At 39.8% G+C, this 26,163-nt stretch overlaps 1 protein-coding gene across 1 annotated transcript in view; it reads left to right on the top strand.

Moving 5' to 3' along the window:
- Window positions 1-4,857: 4,857 nt before the first annotated feature.
- Window positions 4,858-26,163, top strand: part of LOC134206729 (uncharacterized) — a 54,454-nt gene continuing 33,148 nt past the window's right edge. Inside the window, exons 1-7 of the mRNA XM_062682453.1 lie at window positions 4,858-4,949; window positions 5,894-6,022; window positions 7,257-7,293; window positions 13,991-14,142; window positions 14,343-14,363; window positions 15,376-15,642; window positions 15,851-16,040. Of these exons, the coding sequence (XP_062538437.1) occupies window positions 4,858-4,949; window positions 5,894-6,022; window positions 7,257-7,293; window positions 13,991-14,142; window positions 14,343-14,363; window positions 15,376-15,642; window positions 15,851-16,040 (888 nt within the window). The remainder of the gene's footprint in view (window positions 4,950-5,893; window positions 6,023-7,256; window positions 7,294-13,990; window positions 14,143-14,342; window positions 14,364-15,375; window positions 15,643-15,850; window positions 16,041-26,163) is intronic.

The following is a 26,163-nucleotide window of genomic DNA, read 5'->3' as shown; positions in this document are numbered from 1 at the left end:
ACCCGCAAAATGAATGACTGGTAGCAGCTATAAACTCGAATGCAGTGTTACAAAGGTTTGTGATATTGCAATTCGAAAAAAGCGACATCGTGCTAAACATAATACAGAAAGAATCAAAATTCAATCCAATTTAAATCCAAATCCAATTCAAATCCAATTCAAATTCAATCCAAATTCAATCCTAATCCAATTCAAATCCAATCAAAATCCAATCCAAACCCAATCCAATTTCAATCCAATTCCAATACAAATCCAATCCAAATCAAATGCAAATCCAATCCAAAACCAATCCAATTCCAACTCAAATCCAATCCAAATCCAATCCAAACCAATCCAACCCAAACCAAAACCAAACCAAACCAAACCCAAACCAACCAATCCAAACCAATCCAAACCAAATCCAATCCAAACCAATCCAAACCAATCCAAACCAACCAAACCAATCCAAACCAATCCAAACCAATCCAAACCAATCCAAACCAATCCAATCCAAACCAAACCAAACCAATCCAAACCAATCCAAACCAACCAAACCAACCAAACCAATCCAAACCAATCCAAACCAATCCAAACCAATCCAAACCAATCCAAACCAACCAAACCAATCCAAACCAATCCAAACCAATCCAAACCAATCCAAACCAATCCAAACCAATCCAAACCAATCCAAACCAATCCAAACCAACCAAACCAACCCAAACCAACCAAATCCAATCCAAACCAACCAAACCAATCCAAACCAACCAACCAAACCAATCCAAACCAATCCAAACCAACCAAACCAATCCCAAACCAATCCAAACCAATCCAAACCAATCCAAACCAATCCAAACCAACCAAACCAACCAAACCAACCAAACCAACCAAACCAATCCCAAACCAACCAAACCAACCAAACCAATCCAAACCAATCCAAACCAATCCAAACCAATCCAAACCAAATCCAAACCAATCCAAATCCAATCCAACCAACCAAACCAAATCCAACCAAACCAATCCAAACCAATCCAAACCAATCCAAACCAATCCAAACCAACCCAAACCAATCCAAACCAACCAAACCAACCCAAACCAATCCAAACCAACCAAACCAATCCAAACCAATCCAAACCAATCCAATCCAAACCAACCAAACCAATCCAAACCAATCCAACCAACCAAACCAATCCAAACCAATCCACCAACCAATCCAAACCAATCCAACCAAACCAATCCAAACCAACCAAACCAATCCAAACCAATCCAAACCAATCCAAACCAATCCAAACCAATCCAAACCAACCAAACCAATCCAAACCAATCCAAACCAATCCAAACCAACCAAACCAATCCAAACCAACCAAATCCAATCCAAACCAATCCAAACCAATCCAAACCAATCCAACCAATCCAACCAACCAAACCAACCAAACCAATCCAAACCAACCAAACCAATCCAAACCAATCCAAACCAATCCAAACCAATCCAAACCAATCCAAATCCAATCCAAACCAACCAAACCAATCCAAACCAATCCAAACCAATCCAAACCAATCCAAACCAACCAAACCAATCCAAACCAATCCAAACCAATCCAAACCAATCCCAAACCAATCCAAACCAATCCAAACCAACCAAACCAATCCAAACCAACCAAACCAATCCAAACCAATCCAAACCAATCCAAACCAACCCAAACCAATCCAAACCAATCCAAACCAATCCAAACCAACCAAACCAATCCAAACCAATCCAAACCAACCAAACCAATCCAAATCCAACCAAACCAACCAAACCAATCCAAACCAATCCAAACCAATCCAAACCAACCAAACCAATCCAAACCAATCCAAACCAATCCAAACCAATCCAAACCAACCAAACCAACCAAACCAATCCAAACCAATCCAAACCAATCCAAACCAATCCAAACCAATCCAAACCAATCCAAACCAATCCAAACCAATCCAACCAATCCCAAACCAACCAAACCAACCAAACCAATCCAAACCAATCCAAACCAAATCCAAACCAAACCAAATCCAAACCAACCAAACCAATCCAAACCAATCCAAACCAATCCAAACCAATCCAAACCAATCCAAACCAATCCAAACCAACCAACCAACCAAACCAATCCAACCCAATCCAAACCAACCAAACCAATCCAAACCAATCCAAACCAATCCAAACCAACCAAACCAATCCAAACCAATCCAAACCAATCCAAACCAATCCAAACCAATCCAAACCAATCCAAACCAACCAAACCAATCCAAACCAATCCAAACCAATCCAAACACAACCAAACCAATCCAAACCAATCCAAACCAATCCAAACCCAATCCAACCAATCCAAACCAATCCAAACCAATCCAAACCCAATCCAAACCAATCCAAACCAACCAAACCAACCAAACCAATCCAAACCAATCCAAACCAATCCAAATCCAATCCAAACCAATCCAACCAATCCAAACCAATCCAAATCCAATCCAAACCAATCCAAACCAATCCAACCAATCCAAACCAACCAAACCAATCCAAACCAATCCAAACCAATCCAAACCAATCCAAACCAATCCAAACCAACCAAACCAATCCAAATCCAATCCAAACCAACCAAACCAATCCAAACCAACCAAACCAATCCAAATCCAATCCAAACCAATCCAAACCAATCCAAACCAATCCAAACCAATCCAAACCAACCAAACCAATCCAAACCAACCAAACCAACCAAACCAATCCAAACCAATCCAAACCAACCAAACCAATCCAACCAACCAAACCAACCAAACCAAACCAACCAATCCAAACCAACCATCCAATCCAAACCAATCCAACCAATCCAAACCAATCCAAACCAATCCAAACCAATCCAAACCAATCCAAACCAATCCAAACCAATCCAAACCAATCCAACCAATCCAAACCAACCAAACCAATCCAAACCAATCCAAACCAACCAAACCAATCCAAACCAATCCAACCAACCAAACCAATCCAAACCAATCCAAACCAATCCAAACCAACCAAACCAACCAAACCAATCCAAACCAATCCAAACCAATCCAACCAATCCAAACCAACCCAAACCAATCCAAACCAACCAAACCAATCCAAACCAACCAAACCAATCCAAACCAACCAAACCAATCCAACCAATCCAAACCAATCCAAACCAATCCAAACCAATCCAAACCAATCCAAACCAATCCAAACCAATCCAAACCAACCAAACCAAATCCAAACCAAACCAATCCAATCCAACCAACCAAATCCAAATCCAATCCAAATCCAATCCAAACCCAATCCAAACCCAATCCAAATCCAATCCAAATCCAATCCAAATGCAATCCGAATCCAATCCAAATCCAATCCAAATTCAATCCAAATCAATGAAATCCAATCCAAATGCAATTCAAATCCAATCCAAATCCAGTCCAAGTTCAATCCAAATGAAAACCAATTCCAATCCAATGAAAATCAAATCCAATCCAAATCTATTCCAAATCCAATCCAAATCAAAATCCAATCCAAATCTAATTTAACTCCATTCCGAATCCAAATTCAATCTTATCTGTGGGCTTGATATTTCTTCCCTATTTTATTCATTTTAGTTTTTCATATGGGACTAATATGCCATCATTTGCAGTACACGTACGTATACGTACGTATTGGACGCAATCAAAGCTAATTGATGGAGACAAATTTTCGATTGTATTTGATGATAATTGTTGAGTTTCTTGTCAAACAATAATTGTGAGTAAATTATAACTCTTTTCATCTGCATTCGCCACGCAAAATCGATTATTCCTATAGTCTAAAGAACTGCATTGTTTAGAACATTTCTTAACTTAATTCTATTAGGCAACCACTTATCTATTCCCATCAACAAGTCAATAAACAAACCTCCAGCAATGACCTGCCGAAAACCTTGATAATAGTGGATACAAACAGCAAAGAAAGAAAAACCTATAAAATGATTACGAGTGACAGACATTCCCATTTTTTCTGCTGGTCATCCCGGCGGTCGCTTAGGCAGCCATAATACCCTCTATTCAGGAGAAGTAACGAAACACGTTTCCAGCCCCACATCTGCCAGTGCGCTAAGCCACTTCGAAGCATTTCATTTATTCGATAAAACGTAATTACATTTCCTTTTCGTATCTTCTCCATTCATTTCCTAACCTAACCATCTTCTCTTTTCCTGTTCCGTTTTTCTTGTTTTTTAAAAGGTATCGTTAAGCATATCCATCCTGCTGTCGTTGACTGTGTTCTTCTTGCTGCTGGCAGAAATCATTCCTCCCACCTCGCTGGTGGTGCCACTGCTGGGGAAGTTTGTGCTCTTCACCATGATCCTCGACACATTCAGGTAAGCCGATTTTCCCCACAATTTCCCGTACACAAAAGCCACTGCTGCACTGCACTGACACCGTCACCTACATCTAGGGCGGAAATATGCCAGCAGCTAGATGAAGGAATGTGCACACAAATTATTTAATTTTATCTCATGCTCAATTTAATTTACTTACTACAATTTTACATAACAATGCCAATTCAAAAGTAGGTAATAATACTTAAAATGAAAAATGAGAATAGCCAAACCAATGCACAAAACATTTAAAAAAAACTAGTTTGAGACTGAAACATCAATCTTGCTAATCAAAAAACGTTTCCTGATCCAAAATAACAGATTTCAATCCAATGGAAACCCGTGAAACACCTGCTTTTAATAGCATTATCGGTGGCGTGAATTGATGCGTTTTATTTTCTCATCTTCTCATGCTATTCAACGGTACCCAAATATATCCAGTATATGCGTCACCGTGATTGTGCTCAACATTCACTTCCGGTCACCCCAAACGCACACGATGGCCCCGTGGGTCCGAACGATCTTCATCAACCACCCGTTAAAGCTGCTGGTGATGCGCCGACCCATCTACCAGCCGCTGCACCATTTTAGGTGAGTATCCAAATGTAAGAAATGGAACTAACGCAGTTCAGTCATGGTTTTTTTCATTCATTCGTTCACTTATTGATTTATTCGTCATTTTGTTTTACAAGCAGTTCATATTGCGTTACAAAAATGGAATGGAAATCCATTCAATACCTACTCATTAAATGATTTTTCCAGTTATCCTTGCTCCTGATTTCTGAAGTTCTATTCCTAGTACAAAAATGTAACGTTCTTTTGGTTCAGTATACCTACTGGTAGTTCATTTTAACTAAGATTTAAAAAAGTTCGCCGATCAAGTTTTTTTAGGTGACTCAGAAACACAAAATACAATAACAAAAATTCTTACCCTTATTATCTTTAAAACATCACAACTCAAGTCAATGCTTCCCTACTTTATGAATGCAGAAGAAACGGTCTAGTCTTGTTTTTATTTTATTAGTTTTCTCATATTATATTTTATTCAGCTTACCATTCTACTCTCAACTAACATTCTAATATTTCCACCGTGTTACCACAATTACGTCGGCTCCACAAAAACTCACAATTTCTCGATTTCAAAATTGATTTGCACTGATGCATAAATCATGCTCCCGAAAATACCGCCATCAACACATCCTCACTAATCATCGGACAAATGATTATGACATGACACAAAAAAATCGTCAAATCCATCCTTATGCCAAATTCCACGAATCTCTTATCCTTCTCGGGTACGGCCCGCATACGGCCATTCCGTGCATTGCTCCGGTTTGCGGCAACGTGTCAAAATGACCGTTTCGGTGACGACGACGGCCAATCCGCAATTTGCGCTCATCCTCTCGAAATTTCCATTTTCGACGCTCATCGATGCTGCCACCGTCGCCGTCGTCATCATCACCACCGTACCCAATGTGGAACGAAAACCCCGAAAAAAAAACCAACCATTTCATATCGCCAAACAACCGTCGCAGTGCTGCTTCGCAAAGATTTATGTTGCGCTCGTGCACGGGAATGGGCGACAACATCCCACCGCTACCGCCAACGATTGCGTTCGATCCCTCGGTGCTGCTCGATCATCATCTGCTCGATTCCAGTGACAGGTAGGTTTCGCCGGAGCCCACCACCATCGACCGCACCCCGCAGAATGCCATGCCATCCAAATCCCAGCCGACCCAGGGTCGACCGGCTGTTGCACTGTGGTTAAGGGGGTGATACATTGTGACGAAATTTGGAATATTTTTAGATTCATGCAATTACAATTGATTTTTTCGATACCGTAGACGATTATAGATATTTTAGCAAGTTTATTTACTTGTTCACCAGTTTACAAAAAAAATCACGTTTCATATTGTCCAACCATGAGTTATGAATTCTCAATATGAATACGTTACTCATAAAATTTGGCGTACAACATGGATTGGATTTAAATATTCCACGTTTCAAAACAAAATGTTGTCTCGGTTTCTATTATCGCGTTTGAATATTCGCCTCTACCTTCAATCTATGCATTGCGTAACCTTTTAGTTGCTTTTTTTCTCTTTAGTTTGTTAATTTGAAAATAATATCAAAATAAGCATGTCACAAAACTTGGGGGCACAATAAAGGTTTTCTACGAAATTTCTTCTAATAAATAAGATTCATTTAATTTAATGTTATTTTTTCATGACAACGCTTACAATTATTATTATTATGGAGTTTTAACACTCCTCAGTAAAAATACTGGAAATTTTTACCTACCCCGTGCAATCTGAATGCCTAAAGGGATCTGTGAGTCTCATTCGCCGGTTGACTTAAATCCTATAAAAGCGTTTGCACCGGATGTATTAGCTATGGGGTCGTACACTTATTACGTAAGCATTTTTTCTGGGATTTTCGAGCCCCCCTCCCCCCATGTAAGATTTTTTTCAAACAAATTAATTTTTATTTATATGGAGCGTAAGATATTGACCGACCCCCCCTCCCCCCATAAGTGCTTACGTAATATGTGTACGGCCCCTATGATGGTTTAAGAATCTTCTAACAATTCTGTCTTTTGGATGGTATGGAGGCTAAAGTTCCAGATCTTCTAAGGATCTCAGGAAATATTTCGGGGCGATTGTGGTCGCTGAGATGGCTACCGGAATTATATGCACGTCCTCCAAGTGCAACATCTGCTTCAATTCCTCCGCCAAGTCGTGGTACTTCGTTATCTTGTTGAAGAATGTTGTTTGGACATTATGGTCTAGCGGTACAGCAATGTCGTTGAGGCTTACCCGCTTCATCCTTTTGTCGCAGACCACAATATCGGGCCGATTGGCACGAATGAGGACATCCGTTATGATCTCGCGATTCCAGTACAGCTTCACAAAACTATTTTCCCGAACCGGAACAGGTACATATTTGTAGTAAGGAAAAACACGTCAACCAGGTTGTGCTTTAAAGCAAGCTATTGGTGCACAATCTTGACGACTTCGTTATGGCGCTAAGGTTGAACACCCGGACACGATATGCTCGATCGTCTCTTCTACTAAATTGCACTTCCTCCAGTGGTCCTTCACGTTTTAGTGTAATATATAATCCCGATAATTCTTCGTCGCAATTACCCGGTCCTGGGTGGCTACCATGAATCCTATTTCTGAGAATAGTTCACCCTACACCAACCACTTATTCGACGCCACTTTGTCGATATATTCCAGCTCCAGTTGATGGGGGTGCGTCTCACACAACTCCTTCTGCTTCTACGATACGATCATCTCATCGACAGTTTATTTATTTATTTATTCAGACTAAGGCCGTAGTGGCCTGTGCGGTATATAAGAGTCTTCTCCATTCGGCTCGGTCCATGGCTACATGTCGCCAGCCACGCAGTCTACGGAGGGTCCGCAAGTCATCTTCCACCTAGAGAACCATTTTCACCGGATTACTGTCCGACATTCTGGCTACGTGCCCGGCCCACCGCAGTCTTCCGATTTTCGCGGGGTGAACGATGGATGGTTCTCCCAACAGCTGATGCAACTCGTGGTTCATTCGCCTCTTCCACGTACCGTCCGCCATCTGCACCCCACCATAGATGGTACGCAACACTTTCCTTTCAAAAACTCCCAGTGCGCGTTGGTCCTCCACGAGCATCGTCCAGGTCTCGCGTGAAGAAGATCCTATCCCCGGATCGAAACGTCGATGATGAAATAAAATTGTCAACGGCATTATTCACGATTGAAAGCCATTCCGAAAATTGAAGTACTAAACTTACAGTTGAAATTCATCCACCTCCTGGAGTAATTTCCGGAAGAATTTCCGATGAAGAAAGAAAGAACTTCCGGAGGAATTCTTGGAAGATTTTCCGGAGGAATTCCCGGAGTATTTCCGGAGGTATTCCTGGATGAACTCTTAGAGGAACTTCCGGAGGAATTTCAAGAGGAATTCCAGGAAGCTCTTCCGCACGAGCTTCGAGAAGAATTCTTGGAAAACTTACGGAGGAATTCCTGGAGGAACTTGCGACCAATTGATCCAAACTTCAGAACAGTTGAAACACCTAAAACCGGGTATTACTGAGTTTCAAATCATACACGTGTGCGGATGGGGGCCCTCCTTAGTCGTGCGGTAAGACGCGCGGCCACAAAGCAAGACCATGCTGAGGGTGGCTGAGTTCGATTCCCGGTGCCGGTCTAGGCAATTTTTGGGTTGGAAATTGTCTCGACTTCCCTGGGCATAAAAGTATCATCTTGTTAGCCTCATGATATATGATATACGAATGCAAAAATGGCAACTTGGCTTAGAAATCTAGCAATTAATAACAGTGGAAGTGCTTAATGAACACTAAGCAGCGAGGCGGCTCTGTCCAAGTGTGGAGATGTAATGCCAATAACAACAAGAAGAAGAAGAAGACTTGTGCTTCCAGGATTTGTATGAATATGATTGGTTGCTGTCAGATTTGTATCGAGCGCAGTTGACCTGGTAGACCAATTGATTCAATTTCCACAATAGTTTTGAGCACCGAGAATATCTGGTTTGAGAAAAACTGAGTGGAATATCAAACGCATGGGCTCTACGGACATGTAAGGCCATGACTCGTTTATCTCAGATAGCTATCGAGTGCAGTTGACCTGGTAGATCAATTGATACAAACACCAGAACAGATTGGAGAGCCTAGACTATCTGGTGTGCGTATATCTAGATTACAAATCTTATGCGTGAAATCTTCGGTTAAGTATGGACTTGATTTACTGATTTGAGACAGTTGTCGCGCACAGCTGACTTGGTAGACCAATTGATCTAAGCTCCAGAACAGTTTGGAAAACATAGAACATCTGGTTAGGATATAACTGAGTCGCATATCATACGCGTAGGCTCTACGGACTTCTATGGACATGACTGGCCGATTTCGGATAGTTATCGACCGCAGTTGACTTGGTAGACCAAATAATCCGCACTCCAGAACAGATGGTAGATCCAAGAACATCTGGTTTGGGTACAGCTGAGCTGAAAATCATACGCATGGGCTCTGCAGGCTTATATGGGCATGACTGGTCGATTTCAGAGAGCTATCGAGTGCAGTTGATATGGTAGACCATTTGATCCCAACTCCAGAACACATTGGAAAGCCTAGAACATCTGGATTGGGTATATCAGTGTTGCAAATCATACGCGTGGACACTACGGACTTGTATGGACATGACTGATCGATTTCAGATAGCTATCGACCGCAGTTGACCTGGTAGACCAATAATCCAAACTCCAGAACAGTTTGGAGAGCCTAGAACATCTGGTTTGGGTATATCTAAGCTGCAAATCATACGCGTGGGCTATACGGGCTTGTATGGACATGACTGGTTGATTTCGGATAGCTATCGAGCGCAGTTGACTTGGTAGACCAACTTATCCAAACTCCAGAAAAGTTTGAAGAGCCTAGAACATCTGGATTGGGTATATTTGAGCTGCAAATCATTCGCGTGGGCTCTACGGACTTGTACGGACATGACTAGTAGATTTCGAATAGCTATCGAGCGCAGTTGACTTGGTAGACCAATTTATCCAAACTCTAGAACAGTTTGGAGAGCCTAGAACATCTGGTTTGGGCATATCTGAGTGGCAAATCATACGCGTGGGCTCTACGGGCTTGTCTGGACATGACTGGTCGATTTCGGATAGCTATCGAGCGCAGTTGACTTGGTAGACCAATTGATCCAAACCCCAGAGCAGTTTGGAGAACCTAGAACATCTGGTTTAGGCAAAACTGAGTGGAATATCGTTCATATGGCCTCTACGAACTGGCATGGACATGACGGGTTTCCATTGGCACGGGTTTTCGTAGTTTTCTTCGGCAAATTTTGCATATCATCTTTCATCAATTATAGAAGTCGTTTTGGAGTCGCTAGGGATGTCCAGAAGAAACATATTGTTCACACATAGTATAGTCAATGGTAGAATAGTGTTATAAAACATTTTTGGAATTTTGCTATAATTTGGAAAAACTATCCTTACTCGCGCCCGTCTTGGGAAAAAATGAGCATCCCTAGAAACATAACTCACCAATATGGTGAAACTAGATGACATGGGTAAGACATCCGTAAAAGAATTGTGAAAATCGATCAAAAGACGGCTGAGAACCAGCTGTTTGAAAATTTAGTTCCCATGATTTTCTGATCACGGTATTCGGCGTGTTAACAAGTCGGATTATCGGGTTCCAGTTCATGGAGGAAAAACATTTATTATATTCTCCTACCGAAAATCGTGAAGCTATAATAAATTAAATTCATCGAAAATTTAATTTAGGGATACGTACGAAAGTAGCACCAAGTAGCACCAGGAATTCCAACAATAATGGTTTCAAGGCTTCCTTTGAAAATTCCTTTGAAACATTTGTGCATTCCTTCAATAATTTTATCAATAATTTCAAAAGTTTCCCTGAAACTATTTCGTGATTTTTACAAGAATATAGACAGGGATTGATCTCAGAGAATTTTGTTTCGGGATTGTCTACTCCAGACTATTTCTGCAATATTTCTTAATGATTTCCTCCGCAAATATATTGCTAGTTCCACCAGAAATTTCTTTTTCCCGCTAAAAAAATCAATGAATCCAGTTATTTTATTGACTAGTTCAACGATCTTAACAGTAATTGTTAAATTTTTCCGGTAATTTCTTCAGTACCTACGATAATTCTGCCAGTAATCCTGGTGACTGCTCCAGAAGTTTGTCCTGTGAATCCTCAAAAAAACTAACACACACCCAACCAGCGCGCTACAGGGATGGCAGGAAAACCTCACAGAAACTGTATAAAATTTTGATATATATAATTTTGGAAGATTTAAATACAACCATTGCACAGCGACTAAAATCGTGTTTTAGCGCGTTTATTTGGGGACAATCAATCAAAAAATGCACCATGCGTCCCCATATGCCTTCATGCTTATTTGAGTGGGGCGTCATGGTCATTTTTTTTTTCAAATCAATGGTTTTTCGAAACCATTCTGGGTTTCAAATAACTGTGCAGAATTTGGGCCCGATTGGTTGCTTCCTCGCATTCGGCATCGCGTTTGAAGTTTTTATGGAAATTAGAATGGAAAAACGTATATTTTTGCATTTTTACTTCTACAGGTTTCAGTTCATCGTAAACCAAGTGACACATTGCGTTATAAAGTATAACCCAAATGATGCCGAAAAACTTTGCTGAAGAACGTTTGTAGCTGGAACGTCTACGAAACAAGTTATAACACTTCGAAGATTGGTTGTTCAAACCGTATGCAAAAAATCATTTATTCTGCCAGCACTACCGCACTACGTGGACCAATAATTCAACTGATTGTTATCTTAAATCTTACAGGGCTGGGGAGCTAATTGGAGTTATTCGGAATCATTTCTCAATATAAAAACCCGGGCAAGATGGAAGAAGGTGTTTTGCCCTCTACCGTGGGGGACCGAAATCCGCACAGCACCGAAATCCGTCCACCTCATGATATATCAATCAATTCAAGGGAGTTTGGGGTAATTAATTTATAAATATTTTATCGTATGCTATTCATATAACTTGACAGTAATCTTTTAAGCCAATGAGATGGAAAGTAGGCTTTGAAATTAAAACAACATAATTATAAAAACAAATCGCCACCTACCAAACTCGGAGTTTCTGGCGCCATTTGTTTGCGTGTAAAACATAATTGCACCAAAAGTAGCTGTGTTTTAATTGCAAATTGCGAATCATAAAGTAAGATAAGCGGAATACAAATCGAAGGGATCGCTTCTCAAGGTGCGTATTGAACTATTTACAATAGTAGTTTAGTCAATTAGCCTGCTACTTATGGAGGGAGGGGGGGTCTGTCATTTGTTTACGCTACATATAAATAAAAAAAATATTTATATTGGAAAAATCATACACGGGGGGAGTGGGGTTGAAAATCCCAGAAAAATTGCTTGCGTAATTAGTGTACGGCACCATAGGCTGCCCGGTAGTGCTGTCCGAAACATTGTTTTCTCGCACACGATTTGAACAATCCATCTTCGTAGCGTTATAACTTTTTTTCGTATACGTGTCAGCAACGTACCCTTCAGCAAAGTCATTCGTCATCTTTCAAACAATATGAAAACGTATTGACGTGACGTGATTGGCAATAAATTGAAGTCGATAGGAGCAACAATGTTTAAAAAGCACGTTTTCCCATACTAATCTCCACATAAATTTAAAACACAATGCGGAAAGCGAGGACGCAACCAATACATCGAACATGTTCAAAGTTTGTTGGCATTGAAAGCAATATATCTCCAAAAGCAATAAAATTTCGAACTTGGTGTCTTAGACAAAGTTGTTCAGGAGAACTATTGCTACAACTCTCGCGAAGACATATACCTTGCCTGTTGTAAAGTGGAAAACATAAATTGTTCATCTCACTTTTAGGAGGATTGATCATGAAGCTGAATACCTCCAAAGAAGCGCATCAACTTACTGATAAAATGTCTCGAAGACGCCATTACGCTAAATCACATAATAAAGGTACTTTTAAATAAACGCGCTAAAAACACGCTAGCTAGCTACCTTGCATTGAATCGGAATCTTGCTATTATGTATTATTTTAATACAGTATCCGTAAAGAAAGCTAACATTTTTTGTATTAAAACTTTGCAAAACTGCGTATGCCAAGATTTGATACAATAATTGTAAGATTTGTTTCTTGGGTGTATGATTCCGGTGGACACAAATCAGTCAACATTTTTCAGAAAACTTTGCGCAATTAATCGTAATTCCTTAGGAAGTAACTCGGGGAAAAAGATTTTATATTTTGACTGAAATTTGCCATGCTAAGAAACACTTCAAAAAACTCCTCTATTTTTTCTCTAGAAATTCAAGATTTCTCCGCGATTTGACTGGAAACTTTCAAAACTACTGGAATTCCTCCAAATAATTCTAAGATTTCTTCTCAGCAGTTCTGGGAATCCCTTCAAGGTATTCTGGAAATTCTCCCGGAATTCCTTCATAAATTTCTCCAGGAATGTCTTCAGGTTAAGATGAACCAACCATGCGCTGATAATCTCATTAATAAGGAATATTAAAAATGTCCAGAAATTCTCTCCGGAGTAACTTTAATCAATAGTATTGTGATAGAGAATTTGAAAATAAGGTGCATTCAAAATGTTTTTGAAGCTTCAAGCTTCTTTTCTGTTGGAAAACCACGAAAGCTCGTATAGTAAGGTATAGTAAGAAAGTCACCGATTAAATATGGTATTCTGTTTCAAACCTTTGACCATTTCAATTCCATCGATTGTAGTCAAATACTGTAATTTAGCCTTGAATACCCCCAGGAAAAGAAACATTTCCCAAACGGATTCCCGAAGGAACTCTCCCTATATGCTAAACTTAGAAGAATATTCTAAACGTAATTAGTGTATCGCCTATGTTTCGAGGTCAACAATCTCAAAAGGTTTATGGAAGAAAACCATTTTTATTACCATTGAATTTCGTCCGGAAATATCACCTCTGCAACCACAGTGCACCTCATTCATGATGCGATAAAAAAAAGTGTTGATCCGGTATTGATTGTTGGATGTTTGGTTTAGGCTGGCGCTAGCATTACCCTCCGTGTGTTTGTTAATTCCAGTGCTTCCTGTACGTTATTTCATTATTCATCCATGTTCGAGCGATCCCCTTCCCGATGATTACATTGAGCCCCCAAACTAAGCCCTTGGACAGCGTTCCGTTGATGCCAAGAACGGTGTTTTGTGTTACTAGCCGTGTCACTGCATGGATTAGGTTGATTATTGTTGTTGCCATTGTTTGTATACTGCTCTAATCTGGAAAGGTGAGGTATGTGCCAAAATGTAGCACATATCAGTTTTCCAATTGTTAACACAAAAAATTGCAAAACGCCATATGTGTCATTTAGCCAGAATACGGCAGTGTATATCATCGTTTTGTTATCAAATAAGTAATAAACATGTGCTTCATTTCAGGGTGTTGACACCATTTTATCGGTAATGGTTTTTTCTACATAACTTTCTTTACAACCTGGAAGAAAATTTCTTTATTCTGAAGAACGCGTAGCCCTTCGGTGAACATAAGGCTCTTCGGATGAACTCCATAATTTAGAACAAATTTTATAGCTTTCCAATCCGGTTCAGAAATCGCCATTTGTAAAGGATTTCATTGATGCTGCGGTATAGAAACTCATGCTCAGATTTTTTTTAGGGTGCTTAAAGCTAAAGCAAATGTTATACCACATTTTAACAAAAAGAAAGGTGCGGCATTGTGAGTTTCTAATGATCATTATAGAAGGACAGACGGCTTGGAATTATGAATAGAGGATTTTTCTGATCAATTTAACGGAAGTCAAACTTACGATCATTTTTACGGAAACCCAAAATATTATATATAAAAATGAAATGGTCTGTGTTCGTATCCGCATAACTCGAAAACGGCTGGATGGATTCTTTCATTTCTTCAGCAGAAACATTCGTTATAGTTTCCGACGGGTTTATATGATATTTCCTAATGTAAAAAACACGAGTATGGGTGAGTAAATGGTGAAAAACTGAAATAAGGATTTATATAGGAATTTCGCTTGAGCTGTTTAGAACGCGCATTTTCGCCTCTACTATGCAGGACAACGTCTGCCGGGTCGACTAGTAGGTTTATATTATTTATTTTATACAAGACTTAAAAGTAATCATGTTAGTAAAAGAATCATCTACAGAAGTAGTCATAACCCATGAAATGGTGTTACAGAGGTAATTAATTTGGTTAACGTTATAACATTTCCCATTGTCATAAATCCTGTGTATATAATAAACGTCATTCATCCTTACAAATTAGCAAGTGTGACGCTTTAAGCAGAAAATCCCAATGTATCCCAAACGGATTGCATGATTCATGTTCGGCAGAGTGTTAATGTGTTCAGTCGCTGATTGTTTTCCCCCCAGAACGTTTGTCGAATTCCGAATGACACGGCATCGATTCTAATTTGTCTCGTTACTGCTTTCGTTCCAGCATAAACACGTGCCGCCTGCATGGAAGCCCGACGCATCATGCCCATCATCACCATGGAGGCGGCCACCATCATCACCACCATCACGGCCTGCGTGGGATAGACCTGATGGATGACTTACCACTGCCCTATCAAGATCACAACCATCACAATTCCCCGATGTCGCCGATAAATTTAAATCTCCTGTCATCGGCGTCGAGCACGGCCGTCCCGAATCCGGTCACCGGTGGCCTGTCGAGTGCGGGTGCGGCCCTCCTTGATCCCTCACAGTACCTTCCAGACGAGCCTGGCTGGAGGAGTTGGCGGGACAATCAAAACTAGCACAAATGTGATAATTAACACCGCAACGAACACGACTACTAGGAGAAATCTAAGCTGTTGTAATAATCTTTCCTAAACGACGGACGAACTGGGTTAGATAGTAGCGTTCAATTACCGAACAGTAACATCGTAGGGGTGCTGGCGACTCGTCGACAGCCGTTCCAACGGTGCCGATTATCAACACCACGGACAGTGGTCTCGGCGGGAGCGGCGGCGGCAGCGGGGTACTGACGGCAAGGACAAGTCCACGCGACCCCGGTGGCTCACATGTCCCGAGCTGCACAAAGCGATGGACGGCGTCACGTACATCGCCGACCACACGCGGAAGGAGGAGGAGAGTACGAGGGTAAGTGCATGATGATATGTACCTGCATTGCAGCGTTCCTTTCTACTCACTATATGATGCAGCCCATCGACAGGCAGAGGCCCGGTTCAAACTGGCTCGGACTGGATCCTCTGATGGTTGACTTGTCATCGAACGTTAATTTTGAAATCAAGTCAAATATGGGGATTGTACGATGGACGGGCGGTCACTGAAAAGTTATTTTTAGTCGATACCTTTTAACGATCTGTTGAATAAGGGAGGCAAAATTCATGTTGAAGAAAGTGTTTAAAGAGCTGTGGTTGAATTGTATTTTTGTAGGGTATAATGTCCTATAGTGGACTCCTAACCAATAGTGGACCCTTTATTTAGCCATGTTTGCATTGTTACAGCCAGAGCATATTCCACTTCAAGATGCAACTTCGGTCCGAATTTTGACAAACATCGCATAATTATTCACAACATAGAATGACATATAGTCAAACGACTATTCCTCCAACTTATTCGTTCGACTGTCACTGAGTGTGCTTGCTATGTACAGAAAAAACATAATTAGCATTGTTTATATTGATCTTTACCGTTGAAAGTGCTTAGCGAATTAAAATCGGATTCAGTTCTATGTGATAAATTACTTTACTCATTTAACCCTTATGCGGCCAACAAAAAAACACACGTGGATGGCCGACAGGGTACCCGTGTTCCACTAAATTGATATTCTCATAACTTCAACAATTTTCAACCGATTTGGATAATTTTGACAGTTTTGGAAACAGAAACTCATATACTTCTTGCTCATTGTCAAAGTTTACAGCTTATGCCTATGATTATACAAGAAATCTTTGAAGTAAGGCTTAAGAGTCTACACGCGTAACCAAAGGCCATTCAACCAGTTTCAAATATGCTACAAGCTCTTTGCGCTTCTTAGAATTGAAGGTGTTCACAGTATATGCTTCGGGTAATACAAAATCCCTGAAAATGAGGTCTTAGTCATCCGAGAAATCTCTGGAGTAGAGCCTAAAGATCTACTCGCGTAACCAAAGACCTATTATGCAAATTCAAATACGGTACATGCTCTTTGTGGTACTTAGCATAGAATACGTTCACAGTATATGTTCCGAGTCATCCAAGAAATCTCTGGAGTAAGGCCTTAAGGACTACACTCATAACCATGGGTCTATGGACTTGTCTCAAAAGTGGTACACGCTTTTTGCGCATCTTGAAATCAAATGTGATCACTACATATGTTTTGCGCTATCGAAGAAATCTCTCGGATAAGTCCTCTGGCGCCTTCATTGCATATGTTCATGGTCATCCAAAAAAACCCTGGAAAAAGCCTTCAGGTCTACACGCGTAACCAGAGATCTTTTAGATTGTTTCAAAACTGGTACATGCCCTTTGTGGTACATAGAATAGAACGCCCTTTATTGCATACGTTCATTGGTCCTCCAAGAAAACCCTGGAATAGGGCCTTTAAATCTGCATGGGTACCCAGAGATCTTTGGCTTGTTTCAAAAGTGGTACATACCCTTTGTGGTACATAGAATAGAATACGTCCATTGCATATGTTTATGGTCTTCCAAGAAAATGTAAGAATAGGCCTCAGGATCTTCACACGTAACCAGATACCTTTCGGATTGTTTCAAAAGTGGCATATGCCCTTTGTGGTACATAGAATATACCGCTTTCATTGCACTTGAACAATCCTCAGGAACTTCACGCGTAACCAGAGCTCTTTCGGCCTATTTGAATAGTTATACATGCCTTTTATGGTACGTAGAATAGAATGCACCCATTTCAAATGTTCAAGGTCATCCAAGAAAACCCTGGAGTAAGGCATTAGTATCTACACCAGAGCCTGTTTTAAATTTGATACATGCCTTTGGGGTTCTAGAATAAAAAGCGTTCATGACATATGCTAATGGTCATCCTAGAAATTTATGGAGTAAGACTTCTAGGCTTACACGAATATATAGAGGGTCTTTAAACTCACTCCTTACGGAATCCAAGTTTCAAAGTGCTCGCGTTTTCGGGGGCACACCACTCGATACGGAAGTAACGCACAACTGTCATTTTTATTATTTCACGCATGCTGCGACGCAGCAAAGCTAAATCAACAAAAATGACAGTTGTGCGCCGCCTCCAATAGCCAATAGCCTTCCGTTCGTGGGTTGATCTGCAGATCATTCCTATATGGAGTTCATAGACTACCTAGTACCATGGCAAAAACAAAAACTACAGCAGATGTTCGATAACTGCAAGTCATTTAACTGCAATGCTTTTAAACTGCAATTCGATAGTTGCAACAGTTTTACAGTTATCGGACCGCTAAACTTCAAACCGATGTCAGACTCAATGACAGCTGCTTTGCGCTGCACATTTAGATGCACTTTTATTGCATCTGACGTCGATTGACAACCGTTTGACGTCTAGAGTGCGTTGCAGTTATCGAACGGCATCCGATAACTGAAAAGTAAACATTTTGCAGCTATCGAACGGCTACTGTACTAGGAATGCGTACATTCACTCAGATGAGGTTGACCCGATTTTGCCACTCCCAGATTTTGTCTACCCCTGATTTTGCCTAACCCTTCACTGCCTGTAGCTTATGATGAATCATTTATGAGTACCTGTTACAGGTAAACTTCGATATAACGTACATATCGATTTCAAGTTTGTACGTTATATCGAATTGTACGTTATATCGAAGCATGAGTAATCATCCTTATTTTACACTACATAAATGTTGTACTATCATGTATTTTATGGGTGAATTTTATTTTTTTATATAATTCTCAGCTAGCAGTGTGAAACAGCTTTTCTTGTGAACAATTCCTACAAACTTGTTCGTTGCTAAGAAAAATGACCCGAAGAATTGAATTCGTCATTTTATTTCTATATAAAGTACAGGAAATATGAGGCTAATAGGCACTGGAAACATAAGGCTTGCTTTTCGTTGCACCGTTTGTTTTATTTATTGAGTATCCGCGATCTTTAATGGATTTAAACTAGGACACGATGGGGCACGTGACTCGCCAAATTGAATATTTCCATAAATATTCAATTATATACGCCAACATTATTCTGAAAAAAAAAGCTTTTATCAATTTCATTCGAAATTTCCGATAGAATTTCTAGAGAAGTTCCTGAATAAAAGTCTGGAGAATTTTATGATTTTTTCATCGGAAATTCCATTGATATTTTTTCAGAGATTCCTTTAGGAATTCTTTTCTTCAATTAAATAATACGAAATACCTGAATTCTATCCGATATTTTGTTGGATATATTCTATCAGAAATTTTAATACTTCCTTGAAAGAATTTTCAACAAAATGTTTGAAAGAATTTTTGATGGAAATCAACGAAAAAGTCAAAGATTTCAAAGAAATCAAAAGAACTCTCCGAAGCATTTTCCGCTGGTATTACCGAAAAACAAGGAATTTCCTGGAAAATGTTTAAAGAAATTCTGGAAATTCTGAAGAAAATTCCAGAGAAATTTCCGAAGAAATTTCTGAAAGAGTTGCTGAAAAATCTGAGGAATATGCAAAGTAATTTCCTGCAGAAAGATCTGAAATATTTGCTGGAGAAAGTTCTAAACGAATTTCTGGAGAACTTTTTAGGAAATCCTGATTTTTTTTTAGTTTTTATTAACGTCTTTTTGCCTTTCTCGTACAACTAAGTTGTACCGAAAGGCTATCATTTCACTCCAAATTCGAACTTTTGATAGAAGTCCCGGAGACCCATAGTGTTATATACCATTCGACTCAGCTCGATGAGCTGAACAAATGTCTGTCTGTCCGTGTGTGCGTGTGTGTGTGTATGTGTGTGCGTGTGTGTGTGCACAAAATGCCATAAAAACATTAGCCAAATTTTCACATAGAAACTCTTAACTGATTTTCTTGCAACAAGTTGCGTCCGACAGAGACTAAAACGCTGTTGATCACTATTGAATTTCATAATAATTGCAAATTGCAAAAAATAGATAATATTAAAATAGTGATGAGACATAGTCACATAGAACAATAATGTGTTATGAAAAATGCCTTGCATCTATGAATATTTTATCCGTGGCTTCCCATTATAAGAGTTTCATCGCACTATAAAGATGCTCGTGTTGCACGCATTTAGGCGTAAGCATGCTCTTCGTTCAGTTTCATAGTACTATGAAATTGTCCGAAAGTCAAAATTCGAACATAGGAAATTCGAGAAACTTTTGGCAGCGCCATCTGTCGTCTACTAGTGTAAATTTTCTATCATAACATTAGACGGTGTAACTGTTTTGCCTTTCTTGTACATCATCGAGGTGTAAGCGTAAAGGCTACATTTATTACCTTTTTGCGCGAGAAAGGCACCATCACCGTTAGGTGGATTAATCTGGCTTTTTAATTTAGAAATTAAGTTCGACGCTAACAGGAATTTCTTAAGAAATTTCCTAAAAATCTCCATAGGCATTTCCGGTGGAATTCCTGGAGGAACTCTTAAATGAATTCCTAAAAAAATCTAAAGCAACTTCCGAATAAATTCTTAAGCGAATTTTCAAAACCCTAATAATTTTCCGAAGAAATTTGTAAAGGGATTCCAGAGCGAATCTCAAAGGGAATTTTTGAAGGGATATCCGAAAGAATTACCAAAATATGTTCCGTACATCTTTCTACAGGAGTTTCGGAAGGTTTTTCCGGATAATGTTTAAAAGGAATTCGTGGATATATTTCTAAATGAATGATTCGAAGAATTTCCTAAAGAATTCCATGAAGAAGTTTTAAATTCCGAAGGAACTCATTAGGTAGATTCTGAAGTAATTCTTAAAATTCATTCTTTTCAAAGAAACATTGAGGAGGAATTTAAAAATGATTTTTAGATTTATTTCCGAAGTTGTTTCCGGATAATTTTTCAAAAAAATCCCAGCTAGTTAACCTGTCTTTAGAGTTCTGGCCTTCTTCGCAGCACTGCACCACTCTTTCCTTCCTCTTCTTCCTTCCTTCCTTCTGTGGCTGTGCGGGCTTACCGGTGGTATCGCTGGGTTGGAGATCTTCCTCGCTTCTTGCTTCGTTACAACTCGACCAATAAGAAGGGCGATCGACTATCAGTGGAAACAATGCCGGATTGGGCCAACTACGAAACTAGGGAATTACGGCGGTTCTTGCTGGGGTTTCCAACGTAAAGACCGTGGGTTGTCCTCAACGCCTTCTCTTGTCCCAAGTACTTTCTCTCTACTCTTCAACTTCCAACTTTGGTAACTTTGTAACATCCGTTCGCTTCAAAATACTCTGGAATAGTGACCGCAACCCAGGGTCATGACCTCCTTTTTCAAGTCAGTGACCTCGTCTCATAGTATCGACCCAATTACGAAGATACTTCAGGCCTTCTGGTGTTGGGTTGGAGGACAATTGTGAGTGGTTGGATGCGGTTTTACAGGGTGGTGGAGGTTAATCATGCCCTGCACTACTGCAGTTTCTTAAGTACTGGGAAAACCTACGAGAAGAGTTTTACCTGCCATTCACAAACAATTAACGCTTTAGACTACATTTTCAAGAATATCTCGGAAACACTCATCACTTTTATTCTAAATTTTTCATGAAAAAATCCTGGGATGATTCCTAAAAATGTTGCTCAAGGAGTTTCCGAAGGGGGTCCAGAGGTCTTAGGATTTTCTTGAAAGAAATCAAAGAAAGAATACGATGTGAAAGTATTGACCTAATGTCTAAGGGAAATTCCGAAAGAATTCCTGGAAGAATTTTCGAAGGAATTACTGGATTCATTTCGGGATGATGTTTTAAAGGAATCCCTCTCGGAATTGCCGGAGAGAAATCTAGGAATTTCTTCGCAAATTATATTTCGAGTTCCTTCCTAAATTCCTTTAGCAATTGCTTGAAAATATATTCAGGAAACTCCTTCGGAGATTCTTTTAAGACTTCCTTCAAAAATACCATTGGACATTCTTTAAAATATTCTTCCAGAAATTACTTTACGGATTCGTTTCGAAAATTTATTCAGTTTCTTTTAATTCCTTCATGAATTCAATCAGATTTTTTTAAAGAATTAATTCGAAGATTCTTTTTGGAACTATTTTAGAATTTCCTACAGGAATTCCTCTACAAAATTCACCATAAATTATTTTGGGAGCTTCTCCAGGAATTTCCTCTAGGATTAATTTTAAAATAATCTGGTACACATTTCAAGCCTGGATCTACAATACCATTACTTCACTCGACATTAGCTGACTTAGACCTGAAAACAACCCGTCATCAAATCAGACTTTGACTAATATCAACTAGACATGCCTAAAACCTCATTAACTAAATATCATCCAATACCTCGGGAGAATTCTGAGGAAAGTGTAAAGTGGGGAAACAGTAATTAATGCCTCTAGCTGATAAATTTAGACTCCATACAATAATGCCATCCCTACATGAATGATCATAACGATTTAGTAAATTATTTTGTAATAACTACCAAAATTAAAATTATTTTTCAAAGTGTACGTTATAACGGGGAAAAATGTACGCTATATCGAGTGACGTTATATCGAGTGTACGTTATATCGGGGGTACGTTATATCGAAGATTACCTGTAATAAGTTTGTAAGTCTCTTCGACAAAAAAATACGGATTCCATTCACGTATTTTGCCTTGCTACGGAGCCCACGACAATGAAAATAACTACTTAAAATACAAACATATACCAAGAAGGGGTCTCACAACTTGTTTATTTTCAAATAACTGCCTTCATTAAGGAGGTTGATCCATCGACCTTGACTCTATTTCATAGACTATCTGGAGCTCAAGACAACAACAAGAACTACTTGGAATACAAACATATACCAAGATGGGGTAACAAAACTTGTTTATTCTTCGATAACTGCCTCCATTACGGAGATTGATTTACAGAACTTCGGTGGGGTTTGATCCCACGAAACCAGTACGCTAGGCAGGTGTTTTCCCTACTAAGCTACGAAGGACCTCCGTCGTCCTCCGCAGCTTAGCGGGTACTGATGAAACCAAATTCACAGCACCGGGCATGTAGCCGAACTCTCGCAATACATTCTCAGAACTAACTCTCTCATATATGTTTTTGTACAATGCCAACCAAGTAGGATGAGTATTTAGTATTATCTGGCTCCTACACACTTGCTTCATCACCAACGGCGCTCGACGAAGTAGGGTTGTGTGAGATTGTGCCAGTTGGTCGTCAGATCCCAACCCGACCACATAAGCGAAGAGGGATCGCCTTTCGAGTTCAGTACATTCAAAGTTAATTGCCTATGTTCCGGGTATTGAGCCAGCCGGATTGGAAATTAATTGCTATGTCTGAAACTCGATTTTGCATATGCACAACATGTGATAGATTAAGTTCGGAAAAGGTATTGGAGGAAAACCGCTACCTTCCGTCCTTCCCAGTTGTTCTTCAATAACTACATCCGTTACGGAGGTTGATACACCGACCTTGACTCTATGGAGTTCGTAGACTTCCTGGAACCCACGACAACAACAAGAACTACTTGGAATACAAACATATACCAAGAAAGGGTAACGCTACTTGTTTATTCTTCGATAACTGCCCCCATAACGGAGATTGATCCGAAGATCTTGACAGTATGTAGTTCGTAGACTACCTGGAGCCCACGACAACAAGAACTACTTGGAATTCAAACATATACCAAGAAGGGGTCACAAAACTTGTTTATTCTTCAATAACTGCCTCCATTACGAAAATTGATCCACAGACCTTGACTCTATGGAGTTCGTAGACTTCCTGGAATCAATAATAACAAGAACTACTTAGAATACAAACAAATACCATAAAGGCGTCACACAACTTGTTTATTCTTCTATAACTGCCTCCGTTACCAAGGTAGAACCCCATACCTTGACTCTATGGAGTTCGTAGACTACCTGGAGTCCTCGACAACAACAAGAACTACTTGGAATACACACATATACCAAGAAGGGTTACGCTACTTGTTCATTCATCGATAACTGCCTCCATTACGGAGATAGATCCGAAGATCTTGACTGTATGGAGTTCGTAGACTACCTGGAACTCACGACAACAACAAGAACTACATGAAATACAAACATATACCAAGAAGGGGTCACACAACTTGTTTATTCTTCAATAACTGCCTCGATTACGGAGGTTGATCCACCGACCTTGAATCTATGGAGTTCTGTAGACTACCTGGAGCCAACGACAACAACAAGAACTACTTGAAATACAAACATATATCAAGAAGGGGTCTCAAAACTTGTTTATTCTTCAAACGCTGCCTCCGTTACTGAGGCAGGTCGATCCCCAGGCCTTGACTCTATGGAGTTCGTAGACTACCTGGAGTCCTCGACAACAACAAGAACTACTTGGAATACACACATATACCAAGAAGGGGTCACGCAACTTGTTTATTCTTCGATAACTGCCTCCATTACGGAGATTGATCCGAAGATCTTAACTGTATGGAGTTTGTAGACAACCTGGAACTCACGACAACAACAAGAACTACAAGAAATACAAACATATACCAAGAAGGGGTAACGCAACTTGTTTATTTTTCGATAAACGCCTCCATTACGGAGATTTTTCCGAAGACCTTGACTGTATGGAGTTCGTAGACTACCTGGAACTCACAAAAACAACAAGAACTACATGAAAAACAAACATATGCCAAGAAGGGGTCACAAAACATGTTTATTCCTCAATAACTGCCTCCATTACGGAGGTTGATCCACTGACCTTGAATCTATGAAGTTCGTAGACTACCTAGAGCCCCCGACAACAACCAGAACTGCTTGGAATACAAACATATGCCAAGACAGGGTCACACAACTTGTTTATTCTTCGATAACTGCCTCCATTACGGAAATTGATTCGAAGACCTTGACTGTGTGGAGTTCGTAGACTACCTGGAACTCACGACAACAATAGGAACTACATGAAAAACAGATATATATCAAGAAGGGGTTACACAACTTGTTTATTCTTCATTAACTGCCTCCATTACGGAGGTTGATCCACAGACCTTGATTTTATGGAGTTTGTAGACTACCTGGAACCAATGACAACAACAAGAATTACCTGGAATACAAACAGATACCAAGTAGGGGTCACACAACTTGTTTATTCTTCAATCACTGCCTCCGTTACTGAGGTTGATCCACAGATCTTGACTCTATGGAGTTCGTAGACTATCTGGAGCCCATGTCGACAACAAGAACTATTAAGAATACAAACATATACCAAGAAGAAGTCACACAACTTGTTTATTCTTCGTTAACTGCCTCCATTACGGAGATTGATGCCAAGACCTTGACTGTATGGAGCTCGTAGACTACCTGGAATCAATGACAGCAACAAGAACTACTTGGAATGCAAACATGTTTTAAGAAAAGGTCATTGGATGACTCGGAACATATACTGTGAAAGCATTATATGCTAAGCACCATAAAGAGCATGTACCGTTTTGAATTTGCTCGATAGACCTTTGGTAACGTTAGCAGACCATAAGATCTTATTCCAGGGATTTTTCGAATGACTGAGGCCTTACTGCAGGGATTTTTGGAGAACCAGAATATATACTGTGAACACCGACTATTCTAAGAAGCGCAATGAGCATGTAATATATTTGAAACTGGTTGATAGTCCTTCGGTTACGTGTGTAGACTCTTAAGCCTAACTTCAAAGATTTCTTGTATAACCATGGATATAAAACTGTAAACCTTGACAATGGGCAAAAAGTATATGAGTTTCTGTTTCTAAAACTGTCAAAATTATCAAAATCGGTTGAAAATTGTTGAAGTTATGAAAATATCAATTTAGTGGAACACGGGTACCCTGTCGGCCATCCACGTGGTAAAAAAAATCAGATGCCCCTCCCCACGTCCCTCCTCACTGTATCAACGTGATTTTCTCACAGATGCTACATTTTATGGAGTTCTTAGATGTCACTGAGTTTCAGCTTTCAGCTATAAAAATTCATTGAAATATCACCACTTGAATTTGAAAAAGGAACACGGGTACCCCGTCGGCCGCATAAGGGTTAAAACGTGTTCAAATAGGGGCCGTACACTTATTACGTAAGCAATTTTTAGGTTTTTCGACCCCTCCCCCCCTGTAAGATTTTTTTCCTACAAAAGATGTTTTTTTTATATGGCGCGTAA

This window comes from Armigeres subalbatus, chromosome 1 (genome assembly GCF_024139115.2).
Source record: "Armigeres subalbatus isolate Guangzhou_Male chromosome 1, GZ_Asu_2, whole genome shotgun sequence".
NCBI classification, from domain to species: Eukaryota; Metazoa; Arthropoda; class Insecta; order Diptera; family Culicidae; genus Armigeres; species Armigeres subalbatus.
Note: the sequence above shows the minus strand (reverse complement) of the source record. Positions and strands in the feature narration are given on the sequence as shown.